At 29.7% G+C, this 21899-nt stretch overlaps 2 protein-coding genes across 5 annotated transcripts in view; one reads left to right on the top strand and one right to left on the bottom strand.

Annotated features, from left to right (window-relative positions):
* Positions 1 to 2475: 2475 nt before the first annotated feature.
* LOC117169377 (methylmalonic aciduria and homocystinuria type D homolog, mitochondrial) lies at positions 2476 to 14853 on the bottom strand. 4 transcript variants are annotated; one of them, XM_033355730.1, is made up of 5 exons: positions 14744 to 14853; positions 14446 to 14584; positions 8383 to 8804; positions 8091 to 8307; positions 2476 to 3022 (listed from the first exon to the last, which is right to left on the bottom strand). In XM_033355730.1, exons 2-5 carry the CDS (start codon positions 14582 to 14584, stop codon positions 2940 to 2942), a joined length of 861 nt encoding a protein of 286 aa, XP_033211621.1. In that variant the 5' UTR covers positions 14744 to 14853; the 3' UTR covers positions 2476 to 2939. The 4 variants fall into 4 exon arrangements, with proteins under 4 accessions (XP_033211621.1, XP_033211623.1, XP_033211622.1 ...); XM_033355732.1 differs by having other exon boundaries at positions 14767 to 14840; XM_033355731.1 differs by having other exon boundaries at positions 14694 to 14826.
* A 95-nt stretch (positions 14854 to 14948) lies between these two features.
* Positions 14949 to 21899, top strand: part of LOC117169214 — a 10041-nt gene continuing 3090 nt past the window's right edge. The window contains exon 1 of the mRNA XM_033355467.1: positions 14949 to 15470. Coding sequence (XP_033211358.1) covers positions 15249 to 15470 — 222 coding nt within the window. The 5' untranslated portion in view covers positions 14949 to 15248. The remainder of the gene's footprint in view (positions 15471 to 21899) is intronic.

The following is a 21899-nucleotide window of genomic DNA, read 5'->3' as shown; positions in this document are numbered from 1 at the left end:
ATTAAGATTTTTCATGATCGAAATGTTCTTCCAGATCAGGCAAAATCTCAAAATGAAACTTAACTATCTTCGTATGATTCATATTAGTCGATTACTGATATACTTTTTTTTAAAATAAAATAAGTGTAAAATTATATATATTCTTAAAAATATATTTTTTTTTTAATTCTGTTACACGCACAGATGTATATTTTTTTTATATAAGGGGGGAAAGAGACATGAGCGACTGTATCTCGCTCATTGATTTTAACATAACCACGGAGAGTGTATCTTATTTTATGCGGTATTTAGGAAATAAGGCTCATGTGTTTATAAATAAATTGTTTCCATATATTTCGCATACGCGGCATAAGAAGGATATTTTTTCCAATTTTTAGGTATAAAAAATTTTTTATATGTATATGAGGGAAGGTGTTACAAGCGACTATAGGCTCGCTCTTTCGTCACTAGATGGCAAGAGAAAATCGCGGGAAAAAGGAAATATACAAATTTGAAAAATACATCAAAAAATTAGGAATTAATAGTAATTATCTCAGATCGCAGGAAATTAAGTCAGCAAAAGTTCTAGAATTTTTGTGTACGATTTTTATTTATTAGTTTTATTATTATTAGTCTTAAGATAAGGCGAAGTCCGGATGTTAGGTTTATACTAAGGTATCGAATAAAAGAAATCAAATGCTAGCGATCAAAGAACGACCAACAAAGATATTATTTGGCGCCGAATATTTGCGTATGTTTAATTTAACTAGCGATAGCGGCTTCTTGGGCGAGATATTTTCAACTTGGGTTTCTCAGAATTGATATTGAGATGGTGAGTTCAAACACTGCACAACCATGGAGAACTAGAGGGGTTCGATTTGTGAATCATTAAAAAGAGTGGGAATGACGCATGTTTATGTATGTTAATGATGTGCTATGATTGGGTGAAAGAGTGAAAAGATGCATGTGTGAGTGAAAAAGGGAAAAGAGTAGTGCGAGCGAAGAGGGAGTTTTAAAAAGATCGTGACACGGCGAACGAGAAAATGAGAACAGAAAAACTCTTGATTCCCTCGGAGTAGGTACTCGTCGACCTGACTCAGGGTTAATATCCTTTAAATCTTTTGCATTTTGTTAATCCGGACGTAGCCTAACTTGATTGAAAGATACATATATGACTTTTATTACTGCAATTAAATGTTTCATGATTTATTTTTATCAAATTAAATATTTTCCCGGTTCCATATTAATGGTTCACAATCCATACTGAACCCACCAATCAGACAACGAGATCAAAGAATAATTCTTTATATTATTCGGTGGATCCGAAAGGTAGGACGTAACAGGTAGTAGATTAAAACATGCGATTGATGTGGGTCCCATCTGTTTGAGCTATGATTTGTATTTTCATATGGCGAAAGATTTTAAAGTAGTTCGTTCCGAGGCAAAGTTTGATAAATATATGTCTAAAGTAAATTGATAAAATTAGGTATTTTCACTTCAACCATCAGCTAACTTCACTTTATTAAAAGCCGAGGGGAAAACAATGGATCAAATGCATGGAGCAAAACTTTATTTCTGTGATATCTTTGTCATTAATAATTATTATTGTAATTTTATTATCTCATTAAATAATAATAAAAATATATAAACTATTTTTCAAATACGCTTGTAAAGAAAAAATTAAGTTTTACGAAGATATTAGCAAAATAGGGCAAAAATGAACTAAATCCCATGCAGCAATCTAAGACTTGAAGTTTGCTGTTGTTTGAAGTGAAAATACCTAATAAATTGTTTGCTTTTCAGTGGCCATTTGTGAAACTAATAAACTGACCGTGCGATGGCGTTTGGAACTAATTAACTGCCGCTAGATGAACAACGGTGTAGTAAAGGGCTATCATCACGCTCACTTTTCTGGGGGCGTAATGGCTCATAATATGATGGTTTCGGATTAAAATGATTAAAAATATTAATTCAATCACTCAATTTTCAGTAAAATAAATATAAGGGGAAATAAAATTTTGAAAATACACTAGGACCTCTTAACTCCGGTTTTCTTTACTACAGTCTCGGCGTGCACCCAGTCACACATGGGATTTCGGCGGCTCCGTGGGCTGATGCTTTTCAGTGCCGTACTGCTTTTCGGTACTGCATCAATTCTTCTTTTCCTTCGGTGTAGGCGCCCGCAGTATGTAGGTACAACATCGCCTAGTATACCTGCTTTATACCTGCGTCGAACTTTCATAAATCCGTACAGAGCCCTGAGCTGTACGGAGTTACGAGCTCCTGGTGTATTCATATGCCTCTACTTCCAATCTTCATGGTTTTAAAGCGTTTATACTGAATAAATAATTAACTTATAGTTTTTTCACAAATTTATGAAAAAATAAACTCAAAATCGTAAGATTTGCTAAACAAAATTAAACAAAGTAGGATTCTCAGAGATTTCCGTTTACATTCGATAATGATAAAACCACGAGGTACATAACTAATGCTTTCGACTTTATTGAACGTAATATTCAGTAAATAATTTAGTTATCTAGTAACAACAAGACTTACTCATATAATTATGTACATTACAATAAATTATGACAATAAATAAATACCTAACTCATTTCTAGTTTATTGTTGCGTAAATTTTATTTCATCTATCTATACCTCTCCTCGTTAAACATGTACATTTTTTTACATCGATATTTCAAATATCAATGTAGATAAACGAAGATAAAATAAATTCAGTATTACTCACACAAGTACCCGAGAGCCTCTTAATTCTGTTACCTCATTCGAAATTAGGACGTCGACACTTTGAAGGTTCGATGGAAAGTTGTACAAGCATTTAAATATTTTTACAGATTTTGTCTTTAGTGCCTACTCATTGTTGCGTAATTGTATTTCGATCCGAATCTTAGTATAGAAATTAAGAATAGAAGCTAGAGCTTATGCAAGGGTTTACTAAAGAGCTAATCTTCCTCCATTTTGCTGTATTCATGTACAAGTTTCCTCAGAAAATCTGTGTTCGATGGTCCTGTCGTATAAAAGTGTCCTGTAATGAATTCATTATTTTACATTAATTTCAAGATTTTACCACAAAGAGGATTTCTTTCAAGGTATTAGTTGAGTCAAAATGCACTAATAAATAAAGTATTTGTAAAACAATTAGTAATCTCATAAAGTGTATAAAAGGACCCTCCAAAAACAAAGAGTAACGATTTTTTAGAAGGTTTTCCCCATTGTTAGACATTAATTATTATGTTTTCAAATTATTTAATAGTCAGCTTTCAAAAATGCCGATGACACGTCATTCTACTAATAAAGATACATTAGAAAAAATTCAAGAATTTGAAAAATAAAAAATTAGATAGACAATCACACTTAAAAATGCTCAGGTGTGAATACTCGATTTTTCATGCTTCAAATTTCATAACTGAACAAAAATCTTTTAAAAATACAAAAATAACTACGTAAAAACCTCCTGACTTTCTTTTTCTTTAGACTTTTTATTTGATTGGTATATACTTTCTTGCACAGACAGGAACAGGAACCTCTTCCTATTTCTTATTCCTTCTCAAACTGTTATTAGTTCAAAATTTAACCATTACAAGAATACTTATTAGAAATTGTTTAATTTTTAGGCAGAAAAAATTTCTTTAGTCCTCAACCGGTTTTTAATATTTCTTCATGAATAAAGATTATTTTTATGTATGTCAACCTGGCAGAACACTATTGAGGTATAGAGCAGGGCCCTCCAGCTGGTTTGTATTTCAGCGCGACAAAATTTTGAATAAATAGTTCAAAGCCCTGTCGCAGAGCCGCTACATTCGTCATACACACAAAATTGTTACATAGGTTATGAATCAATAAAAATAATTATTAAATATATTTTTAATGTTATGGAGAGCAGTGAAAGCATTTTTTTAAACACCCAACATCAGTTTTCTAGAAACTGAATGTTCAATTCAAGCAAATATTCTGGAGAAATTAAGAAATATTTTTTGTTAACATAGCGCTGACGTTCTCATAATAACGCTTCATCCCTCTCATGCATTTAAAAAAAAAGGACTGTCGATTTATCCTGTAAATTCATTAATTTTAAAATTTCATCAAAATTATAAATAAAGGAGACAATAAAAACATATTCAATAAATCTACTTTTTGGCGGTGTAAAACATAACTAAGGATATGCATTTTATAAAATTAAGAATAGTAGTTCTCTAAAAATTAATACTATACTTTAAATAAATTTTATGGATATTATAAAAGGTATAAAATAATGTTTATTGATCGTAAACAAATAATATTAACGAATTCACTAAAGAAATCGTCATCCTCTTTGTGAAACTTATGAGAGATATACGGTTACGTTAACGTAAGTAATATTTTTGTTAATTTTTATCCAAGTTTGCGGGCAGGAATTGAAAAAAGAATTTTAATAAAGAGGTTGTGTGCGGCCTAGCTGAGGACATCGATAAAACAAAGTTTGTTTGTTTGCGTGTGTGGCGAATATAGCGCCTCAGCGAAAGGGCTTTGAACTATCTACCCAAAACTTTTTTGCGGAGAAATACCGCCTTATTTTTCTTAAACTGTCCCAAATGTTATAAGCCCCTAAAAATAATTAATATAAATGTTTTTTCATGTTGTGGAGAGCATGAGGTGCATTTAAAAAAAAAATAATTATCAATTCTGCTGAAAATATATTTTAATTTTTTAAATCTTGCCGCAAACTTGAATAAAAATTATCGAAAATATTACTTACGTTACCATAAACCTGTATCTCTCATACGTTTTACAAAAAGGCTGACGGTTTCTCTAGTCAATTCATTAATATTATTTCTTTAAGACCAATAAAAAAATATTATTTTATAACTTTTATAATATCCATAACATTTATTGAGAATATAGTATTTCATTTTTAGAGAACCACTATTGCGAATTTTATAAAATGCACATCCTTAGTTGTTATGCCCACACCGACAACAAATATATTCATTGAATATGTTTTTATTGACTCCTTTATTTATATTTGTGATGTAATTTTAAAATTAATGAATTTACAGGAGAAATCGACAGCCCTTTTTTAAATGTATGAGAGGGATGAAGGCTTATAATGATAACGTCAGTGCTATTTTAACAAAAAATATTTCCCATATTTTCCATAATATTTGGATAATTTGAACATTCAATTTCCACAAAATTGATGTTGTGTGTTTAAAAAAATGCTTGCACTGCTCTCCACACCATTAAAAATATATTTAATAATTATTTTTGGTGATTTATAACCTATGTGACAGTTTTGTGTGTATGGCGAATGTAGTGCCTCTGCGACAGGGCTTTGAACTATTTACCCAAAATTTTGTTGCGGTGAAATACAAACCAGTTTGGGGGCCCTGGTATAAAAATGTAATTTATTTCCAAATTTATGGCTCTTTTATTTTTGATGAAAAATGTTGTTCACACTGTACAGTAATTTGGGGCTCTAAGAATATGATTATCAAAATTACAAAAAAAAGAGTTTAAACATATGTACTAAAAATTAATTAAACAAATCTCATTTCTTACTCTATGTGAAGGGTCATTTAGGGCATACCGAATATGATATTTAAACATTTTAAAACATTGTTTAAATAATTGTTAGGTAGTTTCACTTCAACCAAGAGGTAACTCCACTTTGCTGAGTGCTGAAGGAAAAATAATTAACCAAATTCATGGGACTCGGTCCATTTTTACATTATTTTGCTAATATTTTCATTGAAAAAAATATTTTTCTATACATACAATTTGTTTTAATGTTTAAATATCATGTTTTGGTAGCCCTAAATGAACCTTAACATAGGGTAAGAAAATAAAAAAATTTTAACTCATTTTTAGTAGGTTTGAAAAGAAAAAGTTTGAACATTTTTATCAATTTTAATCATCATATTCCTAGAAACCTAAAGTATTCTACATGTGAATTTTTTGTAAAATCATTTTTTATGCTCGCAAGTTTGAGCGCGCCTAAGGCGCGCGTCTGTCTAATCTCGCGCTTTGCGCTAGGTCATTATTATGCCTCGCGCTTCGCGCTCGGATATTTATTCTTTGCATTTGGAATGCTTGAATGAAACTTTATCAAAAATATCTCTTTTATATCACAGTATTTATATGTGTCTTCGTATTCTGAATTTTCTACTTAATTAAGTATTATAGTTAAAGATTAAGTTTCTGTAGGTTTTGCAAATGCTCTGTAGGCTTTGAGGTACACATTCTCAGTGTGACACTCGCGCTGCGCGCTCGATTTTTTACAGACATTTGTACATGTATATTTTCTGAACCACCTTAAAATAAATAAAAAACTACAATACTTTTTTCAGACATTTTCTCTACTTCGCGCTGTTATGCTAATAATAGGATTTTTGTTTTCATATTATTTTTTTATAGATAAAGCAAAATATCCTACAAGTCTTCTTTTAAATTTTTACGTATGTTGCATTTTTTGGCGCAACATCGGAATTTTCTATTTTCTGCATATTAATTACGATAAATAAGAACAAAATTACGAGCCCTATCGGAAGATGGATAGAACATTTTATATGATTTTTCAAAAGCTATAATTTCCCTTTGAGACTTCTTTTCATATTTTGTGTCATTTGGTTCAAAATTTGAATATTGTGGTGTCGAATTTCAGGCAGTTCTAATACCTTCTCAATCATAAATGATGAGAATGTAATAAATCATTACAAACTCATATATTTTTTTCTTTTTTTGGTGAATAACTTCTTAATCAATTTGTTTTCGTGCCTTTTGTCGTTTGTCCACAAAATTTGTAGCTCTTTTTCGGGGAAACAATTTTTGTTAAATCATTTTTTTCGTAACTTGTGTCGTTTTTCGACAAATTTTTTATTTCTTTTTTTTATTTTTAATGTTATTTTTCACGAATTAAACAAAAATACGCCTCCTATAAAGAAGTGATTATTAACGAATTTGTAGATCTTTTTTGGGATCACGATTTTTGTTCATTCATCTTTTTTCGTATTCTGCATAGTTTGACCACAAAATGTAATTTTTCATTTTTCATTCTTTTTTCTGCAATCAAAATTTGAATTTTCGATTTTCGACGAAAATCACAAAATTTGCTCTGATAATCTTGTAGGGCTTTCCAAAAGCAATGTTTTTCTTCTCATCACTGTTTTTATATCGTTCGTTGTTTGGCTTAGAATTTTTATTTTCGATTAATTTAAAAAATTGTGAAAATGCTATAACTCTGAGAATTTTCTTTTTCTCGAAAAAAGTAATTAGGGTCAACTTTTCGCCTTTTTTAATATTATTAATTTCTGTAAATAGAATTCAAAATTCAGAAAAAAGTGGTCTAAAAAATTTCCAAAATGCGCTCACTTTTTGAATTTTTATCCAAAATGGGTGGTTAACGAACTCGTCCTTTCGTTTAAGACGTAAAAAAAATGCCAAAGATCGATTTCATCCGTTAATTTTTTCAAGAGTTATCGTGTTTACGGACGGACGGACAGACGCCATTCTAAAAACTTGGATTTTCTGATTAAGGGAGTCTCGAAACATTGAGATCCGTGGAAAAACTGTGGTGTCAAATTTCGGAAAATTTTAATACTTTCTCAATCATAAATAATGAGAATGTAAAAACATAGCCTTAAATTTGGAAATAGGGTCGCAAATAAGCCCTAAATTATGAAATAAGTTACATCTCTATACCTCAGTAGTGCTGTTCCAGCTTAACATGCCTCTTATTTTTTCACAAAATAATAATCCTTAAAAACACAAAAAAATTCGTTTTAAAACTGATTTTACAAATTTATAGCTTCATTATCTGAAGGATCAGCGGTCTAAACCTGTTAACTAGCATTTCAGAAACTTCACACGCCAAAATAAAATCGTTGCACGGGTCTATGCTGTAGATACCAAAACGCAATTTTTGAAAATCCATTTTAAAAAACTAGAAAAAATGTTGCCGTTACGTTTGCGGGATATTAACGGCACATAAAAGATATTCCGGAAAATACAAAAAAATCTATTTCTAGAAAATGTGACTTAACAGGCTTAGATCGCGAACCCTTCATCTTATCTTTTACCCTGAAATAATAAACCATTCAATTAATATAGATACTCACCGGTAAAATAACGCTCATTATGATCATATGAAATCACTTTGCAATGGTTCTTCTCATCAATCGTAAATCCTAGACAACGGAAGCGCGCATCTGATTTGTACAAAGTCGTAAGTTTTTGTGGATTGTGATACGACTGGCCACTGAAAGGATTGATAAAGTCCGCCCAAAATCCTATTAATTTAAGCTTTGCACAAAGATCGGATGCTGCCATTACGAACTGTTGGCACGAATAAATAATTAAACAAAGTTCAAGGTTCGTCGCTTGTTATTGAAAGAAACCCAAAGTACTTACATATTTGGCAAACTTCTCAGTCTCGACTTCCTTACTCCATCTCCCCCTTCTCTGACATGATTTCTGAGTGAGAGTTACTATTGTGAGGTGAGGTACACTTAATTCCTGGACTCCTGGAAAAAGTTCTAACAGGTCTTTCCTTAAGACCACGGGACATTCCTGTGCTGAATATTCTAACCTAAAGTGATCGTTTTGACCTCTATGTTTCTTTTGATTTTTATTTCCTGAAGACTTGTCCAGAACCCCGTGTTTTCCTGAGAGGATCATCAACTCTTCATCAGTCATTGTCCTTTCTGCTGGTTGAGCTACTGTCGATGCATCTAACCAACCTGGGCCTATACATCCTGGAAGGTAAAACCTATAACCTCTGGGTGTGAGCAATTCCCAGTTGGGATTCGACTCGATGACCGTTTTTTCGATGTCTGAAAAAGAATGCGAAATGTACGAAATATTAAAATATTTTTTTAAGTTAGGAGTAGGCGAAAACTTGCTGACGACATTCTTTTAGTCTTTTTTTCCTAATAATTCAAGCAGAAAGAGCTGAAGTTCACGTTCTGACGAAATTCAGGTTTCTTTAAAATTACACCTTCACGATTTTTTACACTGACTTCAGTCAAAAAAATAAAAGAAATTAAACGTAATGAATAAAGGATACTATTCGCTGGTCGCTATATGATTTTAACAAGTATATAACAATGGGAGCCATTCTGATTTCTCCAGGATTATTTTGTAGTCAACCTGATAGAAAGGGGCTTGGCACTGAGAAATCTCAGATTGTCGCGCTGGAAGTCTTAAGAAAGCTCTTTGAGGAACTCTTGTGACGCTTAGATATATTATGAAAACTTCGCCAAGTGTGGAGCATTTACACCACGAATCATATTCATAAATTCAAATATCCGCGATGCGCCCACTGCATCGATAAGATGAACTATCAGTCGACTCTATCTCAGCTCTGTCAAGTTAAGCCGAGTCTGATTTTCTTCTGGAGAGTCCTAATCGCGAGAACTTAAAGAAATCTCGGAACTCCTGAAAATCTGAAAAAGATCTTAAAACTCTCTATACGAATTTGATTGAAACTGCCGCATTCACAGTTTTAAGAGTTTCAGATTTCTCAGTGAGTAACCCCTCGACATTTAGTTGATTATCTGATCGTTGAGAAATAAAAACAATGTGTGGAAATAGCAGAATTAATTTTACATTATTTTCAGGCTAAAAAAACATTCTGCTGGTCCCTGTGGTCGTAACACAGCAATAATGCAAGCTTCCTTATCTTCGTTCGATAATTCAAATATCAATTCCAAATACCACCCTTGATTTTTATTCTGTTCTTGATGAAATTTCGCGTACGTGAAACAAAACCTTAAGATATAAGGGAATTTGACTAAGTAAAAATTTACATTAATTTAATCAATATTGAAAAACGTGGATTGCTGGTCCCAAAAACTTTCTTTTAATATTGAAAAATATTTCAGTCAACCGAAATGTTTTTAGCATTTTTGAACTGTTAAGATTCTCAACAAACTTTCAAAATGACAATAAAAGCTCAGCTAATCAAATTTTCAAAATTTTTCTCTTGGTCCATTTTGAAAAATGGTTCGACATTTTTTATTTTTAAATAGTTAAAACATTAAAAACCGTTTAAAAGTCTTATTTCGTAAAGAAAAGTAGAGTGCAATGTCTCGATTATAAACTTGTTTTTAATTCCATACAACTACTTTCTTCATAAGGCCCTCGTGCGGGAGGAGATGAAAGCCTGCTCAGGAGGGCCTTCTCATCATTACTAAAACAGCGGCGACCCTGCAGAAAAAAATATGCTATCTCGAAGAAAATACGGGTATACAACATTTATTGGATTATCGGCACGCTTCTTATCCGATTTTTTAAAATCATAACTATGCAACTTTTACTGTTATAATTATATGAAAATGGATTTTCTCATTTTTATCCACAACTGCAGCAAAATCTTCGGTCGCGATGTGTATCATATTTTAACCATGCATGCTCAGTCTTACGTTCCAGTGCTATTTTTCCGAGTATTTTTTAAGAATCCATGACACCTTCATTAGTTTAAAAATGGTTAAGGATTTGATAAGATTGATTAAGAATTTCGTATACCTTAACTAGATTCAACAATTTTTTAATTAGAGTTCAAAATTGAATTTTTCACGTTTGTATACATACATAAGTTAAAATATATGAAATTGGTTGGTATTATATTTTCAATATCATTTTACAATACCATGTTTTAGGATTTATTAACTAATTTATTACTTTTTCAATATTGTAAGTTCCTACTCAGGGAAGCTGTTTAAATCAGAAAAATGATTCCAGACCATTTTAAGGTGCGTACCAATTTTTCACGGTCAATGGAATTTAAAAATTCGAACTTTTTAAGCTAACAATTTTTTATGTGAAGCAATAAAAACGAAACTGCATATTAAATCACTCAAAATGGAACTCTTGAATTTTAAACTTTGAAAATTAAATTTCAGACATTTTTTAACTAAAAATTTTGAAGCTTTTAGCGTTTCTAATGCTCTAAATTGAAGAATAAATACATTTGTGAGTTTTCAAAAGTATATCATTTTAAGTATCTTTGAGCTAGAAACGCTAGAAGCATAAAAAAATAATTGTTCAATTTTTGTTTAAACATTAACATTGGTTTGTTTTTTAAATATTTTCTTAAAATCATTTTTTCAAAATGTTTCTTTTTTGTTTTTCAAAAAATATCAAGAAGGTTTTTTTATTATGTTAAAATCTTTGAATAGCTTCAAATATTTATTTCAAAATCTTTAAACATCTAAATTTTAGTAAAATTTTTTTTAACAGTCCGGTTACTGGGAGGCAAGTATAAATGAGCAATAATTAAAATTTTGCATTATATTTTCTATCTCCAAAAAAGTTTTCCTAACCATATTCAACGTGTTTTAAAGCCAAAAATTAACCATTTATGCAACCGGCAAAAGGCCTCTCCATAAGCTCCCAATTTTTTATACGAATTTAAACAGTGATCAATCAAATTTTAACCTAAAAAGGACCCCTAAAAAGGCATTATGTGAAAGAGGTCATATTTCTAAAAAAAAACTAATTTGAATGATTTTTCATTTTTACAATTTTAAAAAACTCCAAAATTATTTTTTTTAATATTAGAATTTCTCGTAATTTTTTTAATTGCTTTAAAATCTTCCAGATTCATTTTTAAAAAATTTAGAATTCGTTTGACATATTTTTTTATGTCCCCTTAAAATTAATTTTTCAAAATAAAAATATCATTATTAATTTTCCTAGGAATCTAATGACAAAGTTTGTATTAATATGAAATCATTCGAAATTCTTTAACTTCGAAATTTTTCCGTTGAAATCATTCGAAATTCTTTAACTTCGAAATTTTTCCGTTGAAATCAGACCAAAAAATTACATACTTTTTTAATTATTTGGAATCATTTCAAGTTACTCGAATTTTCACTAAATGAATAAGTGTTTAATTGTTATTTATACATGATCATTCTATAATTTCACATACGAATTACATTTTTTTAAATATAACCTTTGAAATGTTTATCTAGCTCTTTGAAATTTCAACTATTCAAGGCTTTATATTTCAAACAATTTATTTTTAATTTGTTTAGTTTTGAATATTTGATTTATAATTGCTCATTTTAAATAAATAGTTTAATATTATTAGTAAGTAAACTATTCTTCTTTCTTTTAATTACAAAATTTTAATTTAAATGAGATAAAAATAGAATATTTTTACACTGAAACAATATTTGAACGGAATTTGAAAGTGAATAGAGGCGTTTAATAATGAACCTATTAACTTGAATTTATTTTCAAATTGAAAATAGTTTCTAAAGTTTTAATCGGACGTTTCAATTTGTTTAACTACTAAAGCTTTCGAATTGAAACAGTTCATTTTTTAACGATGAAATCTGTCAATTCTTCAATTTTCAGCTGATTCAAAATAGACTTGCAAAATAAATTATTGCTCCATTTTTTAATAATTAAAGTACAATTCAATTTTAAAAATCATGAAATTATTTACATTTAACAGGTAAAAAAAATTCAAATAGACGTAAATAAAATGTAAATTCTACTATTTATCACTATCTAAAACTGACAAATCGTCTGTCTTTTCAGAACCCATGCAATTCTACCCTCAAAACTAAAACTTAATTTTGTCAGAACTGAATGATGATCTTATATCGAACTTTTTGCCCATACATTAAGTAACTTAACATCTCGAGAATAAAAAAGTACCAACCCGACATGATCACCTTCCCACAATATTTTCTCATCACTGAAAGCTTCTTTTTAATCAAACTTTTGGCATCGATTAAGCAGTACGACAGCTTGGAAGCATAATTTTTTCTAAATTGCGATTTCGATTTTACACAATGTTTTTCGTTCTCGGGCACAATAGCCACTTTGTAAGTTACCTCCTTTTTCCTTTCCATACTTCATTATTTACAGTTAATTCACGAAAAGCGTTTTTTTTATTTGGAAAATTTCGGGTCAAAAAATAAATTCGCTGTTATTTTCCGGTTTACGGTCTAGCGACCACCCTGCTACTACTATCTCCAATTTTCCAAGTAACCTAGATCTTCAGAAAGATTTTTAGAGGCATTTTTAATAGAAACATTAACAACTTCATAATTCTCGAATTGTATAAAATATTATACATTTATAAATTATCTAAATTAGTAATATGCTAATAATTGTTATTATATTTATATCAATTATGTTTTTATTTATTATGAATGAATATCTACATATTGCTTATGCAGTAAATTTTTTTATTGTGACAAAAAATTGGAATCTCACTAAAACATCTACAATTCAAAAACTAGGCTAAATACAAAGTTATGTGTATACAAATAAATACATTTGTGTATTCAAAGTTGTCTCAGTAAGTAGAAAACAAAAATTATATTTATGAAATATAAATGAAATAGTATTAAGAATGTAATCAAAAATCAATTATAAAGTTGAAGTTGACGTTAATTATCAAATGACATAAAGAAAAGAGAAAATTTTTAATATTTTCGAACCTAAAACTTGTCAAGATCAAATGTAATACATAAAAAGAAAATGGAAAATAAACCTTGGCTATGGCTTTGGAACAGAGAAAGCCTGAAATCTGTCTGCAGCAAAACGAACCATTAATATTTTGAATTTCAAGATGCATCACATGTTATTATTATTTTTTTTTCTAATTTAGATGCATTCAATTCGAATACCTAAATCGTAATTTTGAAGCTTCGATATAAACTTTCATAAACTTTCAATTATAATAACATCCGCGATCATTATTTTAATTACATTTTATCAAAGTCCATGTCTATTCATGATTATAGAAAAAGTCAAGGAAGAAATATTTTCGGTGCCCTCTAGGAAAAGGTAGAATTTAAGCTAGGTTCACCTAAATTTTGGTGAGCGTACACCAGTTTCTGTATTCGATTGACATTAACACAACGGAATGAAAACATTATAATAAATATTTTCAATTTTTCAAAATAAATTCTTTTTCAGAAAAGGGAAGAAACAAATCAAATGTATAAGTTTATAAAGCTGAAATAACTGAAAAAAACTTAACGGAAATATTACAATAGATAAATGGCTATCGAACAACCAGTGAGAAGTAAATTGGAAATATTAATTTTTAAAACAACATTAGACGGGTACAATGCAATATAAAAAATTCCAGAATAATTCTCTTGCACTTTTTCTCAAAAACTATAAATTGTTAGTAATTTTTGCAATCAATTTTCAATTGGATACACATTCCCCTTTATATAACCTTAAATATTTCTTCACTTCACGGAATGGAATTTTCATCGTATTGTTGACCATGCTTAAGACAAACAAAAAACAAGTCAATTGTAAAATAATAATGCATGGAATAAGAACACCAAATGAAGCCATGGGTGGGAAACTATCTAAAACCCTATCAGTTATTTTTTTAGGTATCATGATCCTATCCGTTAATGAGCTTAAATATTATAAAACTGAATAAAAGGCGATAAAAGTGCTGAAGAGACAAGAAATGTCAAGGTTACATACCATCAACTGTTTCGTCTTTAGTCTTAATAACTTCATAAGTAATTGTGTTTTCGTTACTGCGTCGTGAGTAATTGGCCTTCAAAATCAACCTGACAGGCGCTGAGATGCAATTTCTTCCTAAATTACGTATACAAAACATCTGAAAAGAATGAAATTATTATCACCCAATCGCATCACATAGAGGTTAGGTTTTAAAAAAGGCTGCTCGTTATTGAAAAAAAACTACGGACAAATTATATTTCACACACTTCTAATTGAAATGAAAGTCAAATAGACGTAGCTAATGAGAGCTTATTACCGTCTTACTGCAATTTTACATACTAGATATATAGATTTAGATTGCGTATGTGGAAATATGATGCACTACAAGTGAACTGAGAAACGATTGATTCGATACTCGATAGGCTGGGCAAACTGGCACGCAGGCGCAGAATAGACATGAATCGATATATCTCGAAACAGGTTTCTACAGTTGCCAAAACAGCTGATGTAGGATTAGTATATATTGTGATAATTTGATCCATACTACAATTGTCGACAATTTCATGATCCTTCGTGATTCACACCCATTCATACCATATTTTCTTGACAAACCATTTCATGATTTTAAAATGTACCTACGGGTAACCTACGGTCAAGAGCATGCATACGCACATCTTTTATAGCCTAACGGACGCGAAACTAGGGATCCCACGATAACCTTCAGTTTAAGTTTCACTGCCATGGTAATCTGCAATAGTATAATGAATAAAACTTTTGTGTATTACAAATGACGTTACGTGTTGTCTACAAATAATTAAATAATGGCAACTAGTGAATCGACAGAAAATAAAAAGAAAACCGTCAAAAGATGTTTCGCTCCCGGATGTACTGAAAATTCCAACACTAATCCAGATAAACTTTTCTTCAAACTTCCCGATGGAATCGAAATTCGTAGAGAATGGGCCCTAGCTGTCGGTAGAACTGGAAAACATACGGTTTTTCATCCTTCCTCTGGAATATACTGCTGTGAAGATCATTTCAACGTAAATATTTAGAGAATTTTTTTATTTTGAAAAACCGAGCGTTTTCAAATTAAAATGCATGCTTTTGAATTTGAACATTTCAAATTTAAATGACAGGAAAGGATAAGGCTTTCAGATTCGAAGGAGCAAAATATATTTATTCAAATTCCCAAATGAAAAACTTTCTCATTTTGAGCCCTTGAATTTTGAGTAGTGCTTTCATATAGTAAAGATTTTCAATAAAAAGGTAATCGGAATGACGTCACGCTTTATGTGCAAAAGAAATCGGCATGCTTGACATTTCTCTTTTGCCTCATATCGATCATCCTAAACTCTTTATAAATCCGATCAGGAACTAAATATGTTGTAAATTTACATCATCATGACCCCTTAATTCTCGAGTGATTTGAAATAGAGACATTTACCAAAAACATTCTAAATTTTTTAAATTTTAAGCAACTTCAAATTTGGAAGTTCCTCGAAGAGAAATCTCACGAGATTATTTCACGGAAGCGCATAATTTTAGAGCTACAATTTTTACATGCTTTAAAGTCTCGGACTCTATGATCTAATAGCATAGAATTTAAGACCTGTGAGCAAAGGAGCGTGGGCTAATGCCTGAAACTTCGAGACCTATGCTTTAAAACCAAGGGTTTCGAGATCTTAGTTCTCATATCAAAGCGTGATAAATCAAGAAGTATTGCCGTAATTCAATCTACCGAAATTTTTTTCCGTGTACATTTTACTTCTTTCAAGTATTTCTTTTTGTCTTACGTTATGTTTAGATAAACAATGGAATTAATATTAGTATAAAATTTATTTATTTTGTAGCATCTATTATCTAAACTGAAAAGTAAGCAAGGACAATATTTTTGATAAATCACATCTTAACATCAGAATTATTATATAATTTCGTATCATAGACAATCAAGCTGTTGGATTTTTTGTTTAAAAACCAATTTCCGATTAAAAACACTAGTTGAACATAATTTTATTCAAATCGTAAGTTTCATTTTTGAATTCAAATGATTATTTTTTAACAATAATATTTCCGATGAAAAACAGGTAACATACATTATTATTGTGCAAATATTGTAAATATTCCTTGAAATATAATGACATAATATAACCAAACATTGTTTCAAATTATAAATCTTCTTTGAAATCATATGATTTTTAACTAAAAATTTTAATTTCTGGCTAAATACATTTTTTATTTTATTTATTCTTAAGTTCACACTAGTAGCATAAATCGTAAAAAAAATTTATTTCTAAATTCAAAATAGTGTCAATTGTAGCATACATTGTCAGAAAGTCGAATCAATAAATTGTCAAACAAATTTTACTATTTAAAAGTTGATGAAAAATGTTAAATATACTCTAATATCGAATAATTTTATATTAAAAATAACAATATTTGTCTACGAAGACACTAGCATAACAGGAATTCGTTCATACTTTTAAATATTTTTCGAAATCTAATGATTTTTCTTTAAGGATACCAATTTCTTGTGAAAGACTTTAATATAACCTGCAACTGTTAAAAATCTCAAATCTTATTTGCACTGTAATGAGTTTTGTATAAAAATAACAATTTCTATTGTCAAAAGCGAACGCAACTTAAAATTGTTTAAAAAAATGTAAATTGTAGAGTCGTTAATCTTTTAAAAATTCTAATTTCGAGCGAAAAGCAGTGCTATAAAGCATTTATAATATTCTCAATACTTTAGTCAATAATTTTCAAGACTTTTAATTTAACTGTACAAGATATTAAACAGAAAAAATATTTGTTAATGCGCAACATATTTTCTATGGTTTTTCTTATTAAACGAGATTATTTGTAGATTTCATTCAAAATTTCATATTAAAGGTATAATCAAACAACTTTTAGTAATTGGTGACAACTGCATAAGGATAAAAAAATGTTACGGGATTTACAAAAACAGTTTTCTGCGATAAGTTTTCAAATTTCCATAAAATTATTGAAGCATTTGTTCCCGAAGAATTCTACATTAAAGATGGGAAAAAATCAGAAACAATATATTCTCTGTGGGAAGAGGGAAAACAAAATGGTCCTTATCGTATTTTCAATTTCATAAATTTTAAAGCTAGATATTTTTTTACAAAATCCTGAAAATATATGCAGGACTTTTTAAAACCTGTTAAATACACTCAACTCTCGATATAAGAACAGTTTCGGCCATTTCTTGCAGTGGTCTTCAACATAAATGGAGGGAATATAAACGTAAACAGGCAGGACCGTGTGAATCAGTTCGGTTCGATTTGGACGCATGCTAACAGCTGACACAACTAAAGTGCTGTGAGTGCAGTATACATGTACGCAGAAATAAGTAAGGTCGGACTGTTTTCATATTTTCCGTAATTTTCAAAATGAAAAATTTGTCCCAAGTTAATCTCATCAATGGTCTATTTGTGTAGAATATAAAAAGGTGTCGTTAATTTAAGAATTAAATCAGAAGACTACAGATTTGTCATACTCACTTTAAATTTTCTCTTTTAACGATTTATTCTACCAAAATCTTCAATTAATTTTCCTTTTTTTTATGCTGCATAAGTAGACCATAGACTAGATTAACTTGGTACATATTTATATTCTGAAAATTACGAAAAATATAAATAAATTGTGTTTTATAGTACATTTTCAGAGGGGAAAACTCCCATTTTTTTAAATGCTTAGTTAGTGAAAATACCTAACTCGTTTAATCAAAATCTGAGGATGCGTTTGTTGAGATATTCGACAATTAAATTTCAAATTAAAAAGAAAACTATACAAAGCAAACATTTCATGGAAAAAGTGATCTGCATAATAAAGTGCAGAATAGGGTACTACAATTTACCATGGTTTAAAGAAAATCGAAAACATGTGTTTCTGGCAGTGCTCTCATGTGAAATGGAATGCCCCGCATATATTCTTTGATATACCAATAATTCGATAATTGTTCACACGTTTATTTAAAAATTTACAAAAATATGAGAAGAGCACCTGGATAAGGACCAAAAATAATATTATTTGTATACGAAACGATAGAAAATGTAGTCAAAAGTATAGAAGTATGTGGCAGGCCATGTGATGAGAGGGTCACGTGACCAAACCTGGTCTTAGTTTTTCTTTCCCAACTTACGTCTAAACGAAATGAGGTATCGCTCTGAAAGTTTGGAAAATGAAAGAGGAGGTAATAAAGTCCATATCTCTGCTTTGTTCTGGTGGAAATTTTGAGGAAAATTTTGTTTTGAAGAAAATACCAGTGGAAGTTTTCTTTCCCAGCTTACGTCCACATGGAATGAGATATCGCGTTAAAAATTTGGCACGGTAAATAGAAAGCATGCAAGAATGTGTCTCTGGTCCTAAATAATTAGAATATTAAAAAAAGTTTTTTTTTTAATTAGTATTTTGGAGAAATACCGACCGTGGTGTCGTCAAACCCTTCAATCATGGACATAGGAAACAAGGGACTGGGCATGCCATTGCGGGGGTGATGCAATGAGGGGGGAGGTCCGCCATCTTTTGATGTCCCGCGACAAACATGGCAGCGCCCACATGTTTATATTTTCATGCACAGTTTGTCGGCAAAAATGCTCGTGTGCATAATCAAATGGCACATCGTAAGATGGCGGCTCTCCCCACTCATGAAATTCTCCCCCTCCCGTGGATTCAACCCCGCTTGCCAAGTTAGGATGGCATGCTTAGTCCCGTGTTTCCTATGTCCATGGCATGGGCATAGGAAACACCAAAGATATTATAAGCATAGATGCGGCACTCGAGGTGCTGCCTCGAGGTGCTGCCCTCTTCAACTTTTCTGTTTCTCGATTCTCGTGCTTGCCTTCGCCAGCCATATCTATAGCTGACTCGGCGCTGTCCATGCATTATTTAGAATTTAGTTAAATGAAAAAGTTAAATTAATTCCTCGTCTCGTTTCTTTTAAGAGAGAAATTTTCGAAATTATATATAAAAAAGTTTCAAAAAATTCTTGTCATATTTTACAATTGTAGCGAAATTTCAAATATTATTTAAAAAAATATAATTTTTACAAAAATAGTGAATTTGTGTATGTATTGCATGTATTTTTAAATCCTAAAATATTTTATTATTTTTTCGCATAATTAAGGTATAACTGAAGTAATATTTACACTTCTCTATAGTGTCGAATTGACAATTTACATTTAATTCCGAGGAAAGTTTAAGGTTTTCACTACTCATTTAATTATTTATCAAAATTATATTAAAATTCTGTTTGTTTTTGTTTCTTGATTATTTGAAACGTATAATCTTTTTCCTTATAATTTGTTTAATTAGAAAAACCATTAACTAGACTATGCCTTGCACATTAAAATTTAATTTTAGAAGTTTGAGGGCAGTTAACCACTTGCAATTGCTCATCAGAATTCACAACTTCAAAGAAATCCAAATAGTTTATAAAAATAATTCAAAGAATCGAAGAATCCAAAAAAATTCTAAAGAAATATAAGGCGTTTAGGGGTGCATCTCAGCAACTAAGGCTATTACAAAAAAAAATGAAAAAGGAAAGAATTCCAAAGAATTAAAATAATTCAATCATTTTTTGCGAGCCGGGAAATGACCGGAAATTTTTTTTCGTTGATTAAAGCGGCCACCTGGATTTCTTAGTATTTAAAAAAATTATTATATTCATTGGTGTTTTCCTGTAAAAATAGTTATACTTTTTCGTAATTGTAAAACAATTCCCACCAAGGATTGAAAAAAAATTTGATTTTATTTATTTTTTCAAGTAATTTTTTTTAAGTTTGCAATAACAAAGAAAAACTATCCAATTAGGGTTTTTAAGGGTTTAAAAATCGTGATTTATGATTTTTATAAATAGTTTGGAAATAATTTTCAAATTGTACACATCAGCTGGTTTTTAGGTATATTATATTGATGATGTGTACAATGTCAAAATGATTTCGAAACTACTTATGAAAAAAATAAATTGCGATTTTAAACACTTGAAATCCCTAAGTGAATAGTTTTTCTTTGTTATTGCAAACTTTAAAAAAATTCAATTGAAGAAATAAATAAAATCAAAATGTCTTACACTATGCCTTATAGCTAATAAAATCCCTCGTATCAGTTATTATTTAAAACCCACTTACAATTGATTTGAATGCAATATGAAACGCTTTAAATTCCTAAGATTTAAAGTCGAAATATATAATGAATTTGCAACAAAGAAGATACATTTTCTTACTAAAAAAGACGAATTTTTAACAAATTCCATGAATTTTCAACCAAATGTTTGAATTTTCAACTTATAAAGGATCCATTTCTAATCATGAATAGACATGTTGGAATTTTCAAGAAAAGTAATTTTTAACCTAAAAAACCAAATTGTCAACAAAAAAAGTTCAATGTTAAGCCAAAGAGGTAAATCTTGCAGAAATATGATTTAAAAAAAAAACTAAATTTAACAAACATGAAAAAAACACGGAAAAGTTCATTAACAAACGAATCCTACTTTAATTTTCTACCATATTGTTAAATCATTAATCAAAATATACTAATTTAGAACTTAACAATTGCATTTTTCATAAAAAGACGATGTAAAAATAGCAAAAAAATTAATTTTCGACCAAAAAGATGAATTTTCAACAAAACAAAAGAATGTTCTAAAAAATAATAAAATTTTAAACTTATAAAGTATAAATTTCTAACAAAAATGTAAAATTGCAAATTTTCAGATAAAAAATTAATTTTGAACACAACAAAAAACCCAAAATGTCAAGAAAATTGTTACATGTTAAAAAAAGATTAATTTTCAACTAAATCGACAAATCAAATTTTCAACAAAGGAGTCAAACCCAAAGATCAAGGGGAGTCCAAAAATATGAATCTTTAATGATAAAGTTCAACTTTTAACCAAGTCGTTTAATTTTCAATTAAAGAAGATAAATTGCGAAAAAAATAGTTAAATTTTTAACCAAAGAAATGAATTTTCCAGAATTATATTAATGATCTAACAAAATAAGACGAGCTTTCAACAAAATATATTAATTTTTAAGAATATTTTTGAATTTTAAAGCCGGGAGGAGCAATTTTAAACCAGAAAATATTAATTTTTAATAAAAATATCAATTTAAATCAAAAATGAAATGCTTATGTTGTTAGTTAAAAAAAATAATTCTTATTAAAAAATTAATTTTCTAAAAATAGAATAGTTAAATTTTCGACCAAAGAGGTGGATCTATAAGCAAAAGAATAATTTTTTTACAAAGTAGTTCAATTTTTAGCCAAGCTGCTGAATTCCTAACGAAACAAGATGACTTTTTAACAAAATAGTTGCATTTTTTACAGAATAATAAAATTTGCAACTAAATACTAGAATTTTTAACCAAACGAGTTAAATTCTGAACCACAAATATAATAGTCGACTTTCTACCAAAAAGGATTTAAGCGAAAAAACGAGAAAAGGGGGT

Source organism: Belonocnema kinseyi, chromosome 3 (genome assembly GCF_010883055.1).
Source record: "Belonocnema kinseyi isolate 2016_QV_RU_SX_M_011 chromosome 3, B_treatae_v1, whole genome shotgun sequence".
Lineage (NCBI taxonomy): Eukaryota > Metazoa > Arthropoda > Insecta > Hymenoptera > Cynipidae > Belonocnema > Belonocnema kinseyi.
This window is presented reverse-complemented; position numbering and strand designations above follow the sequence as displayed.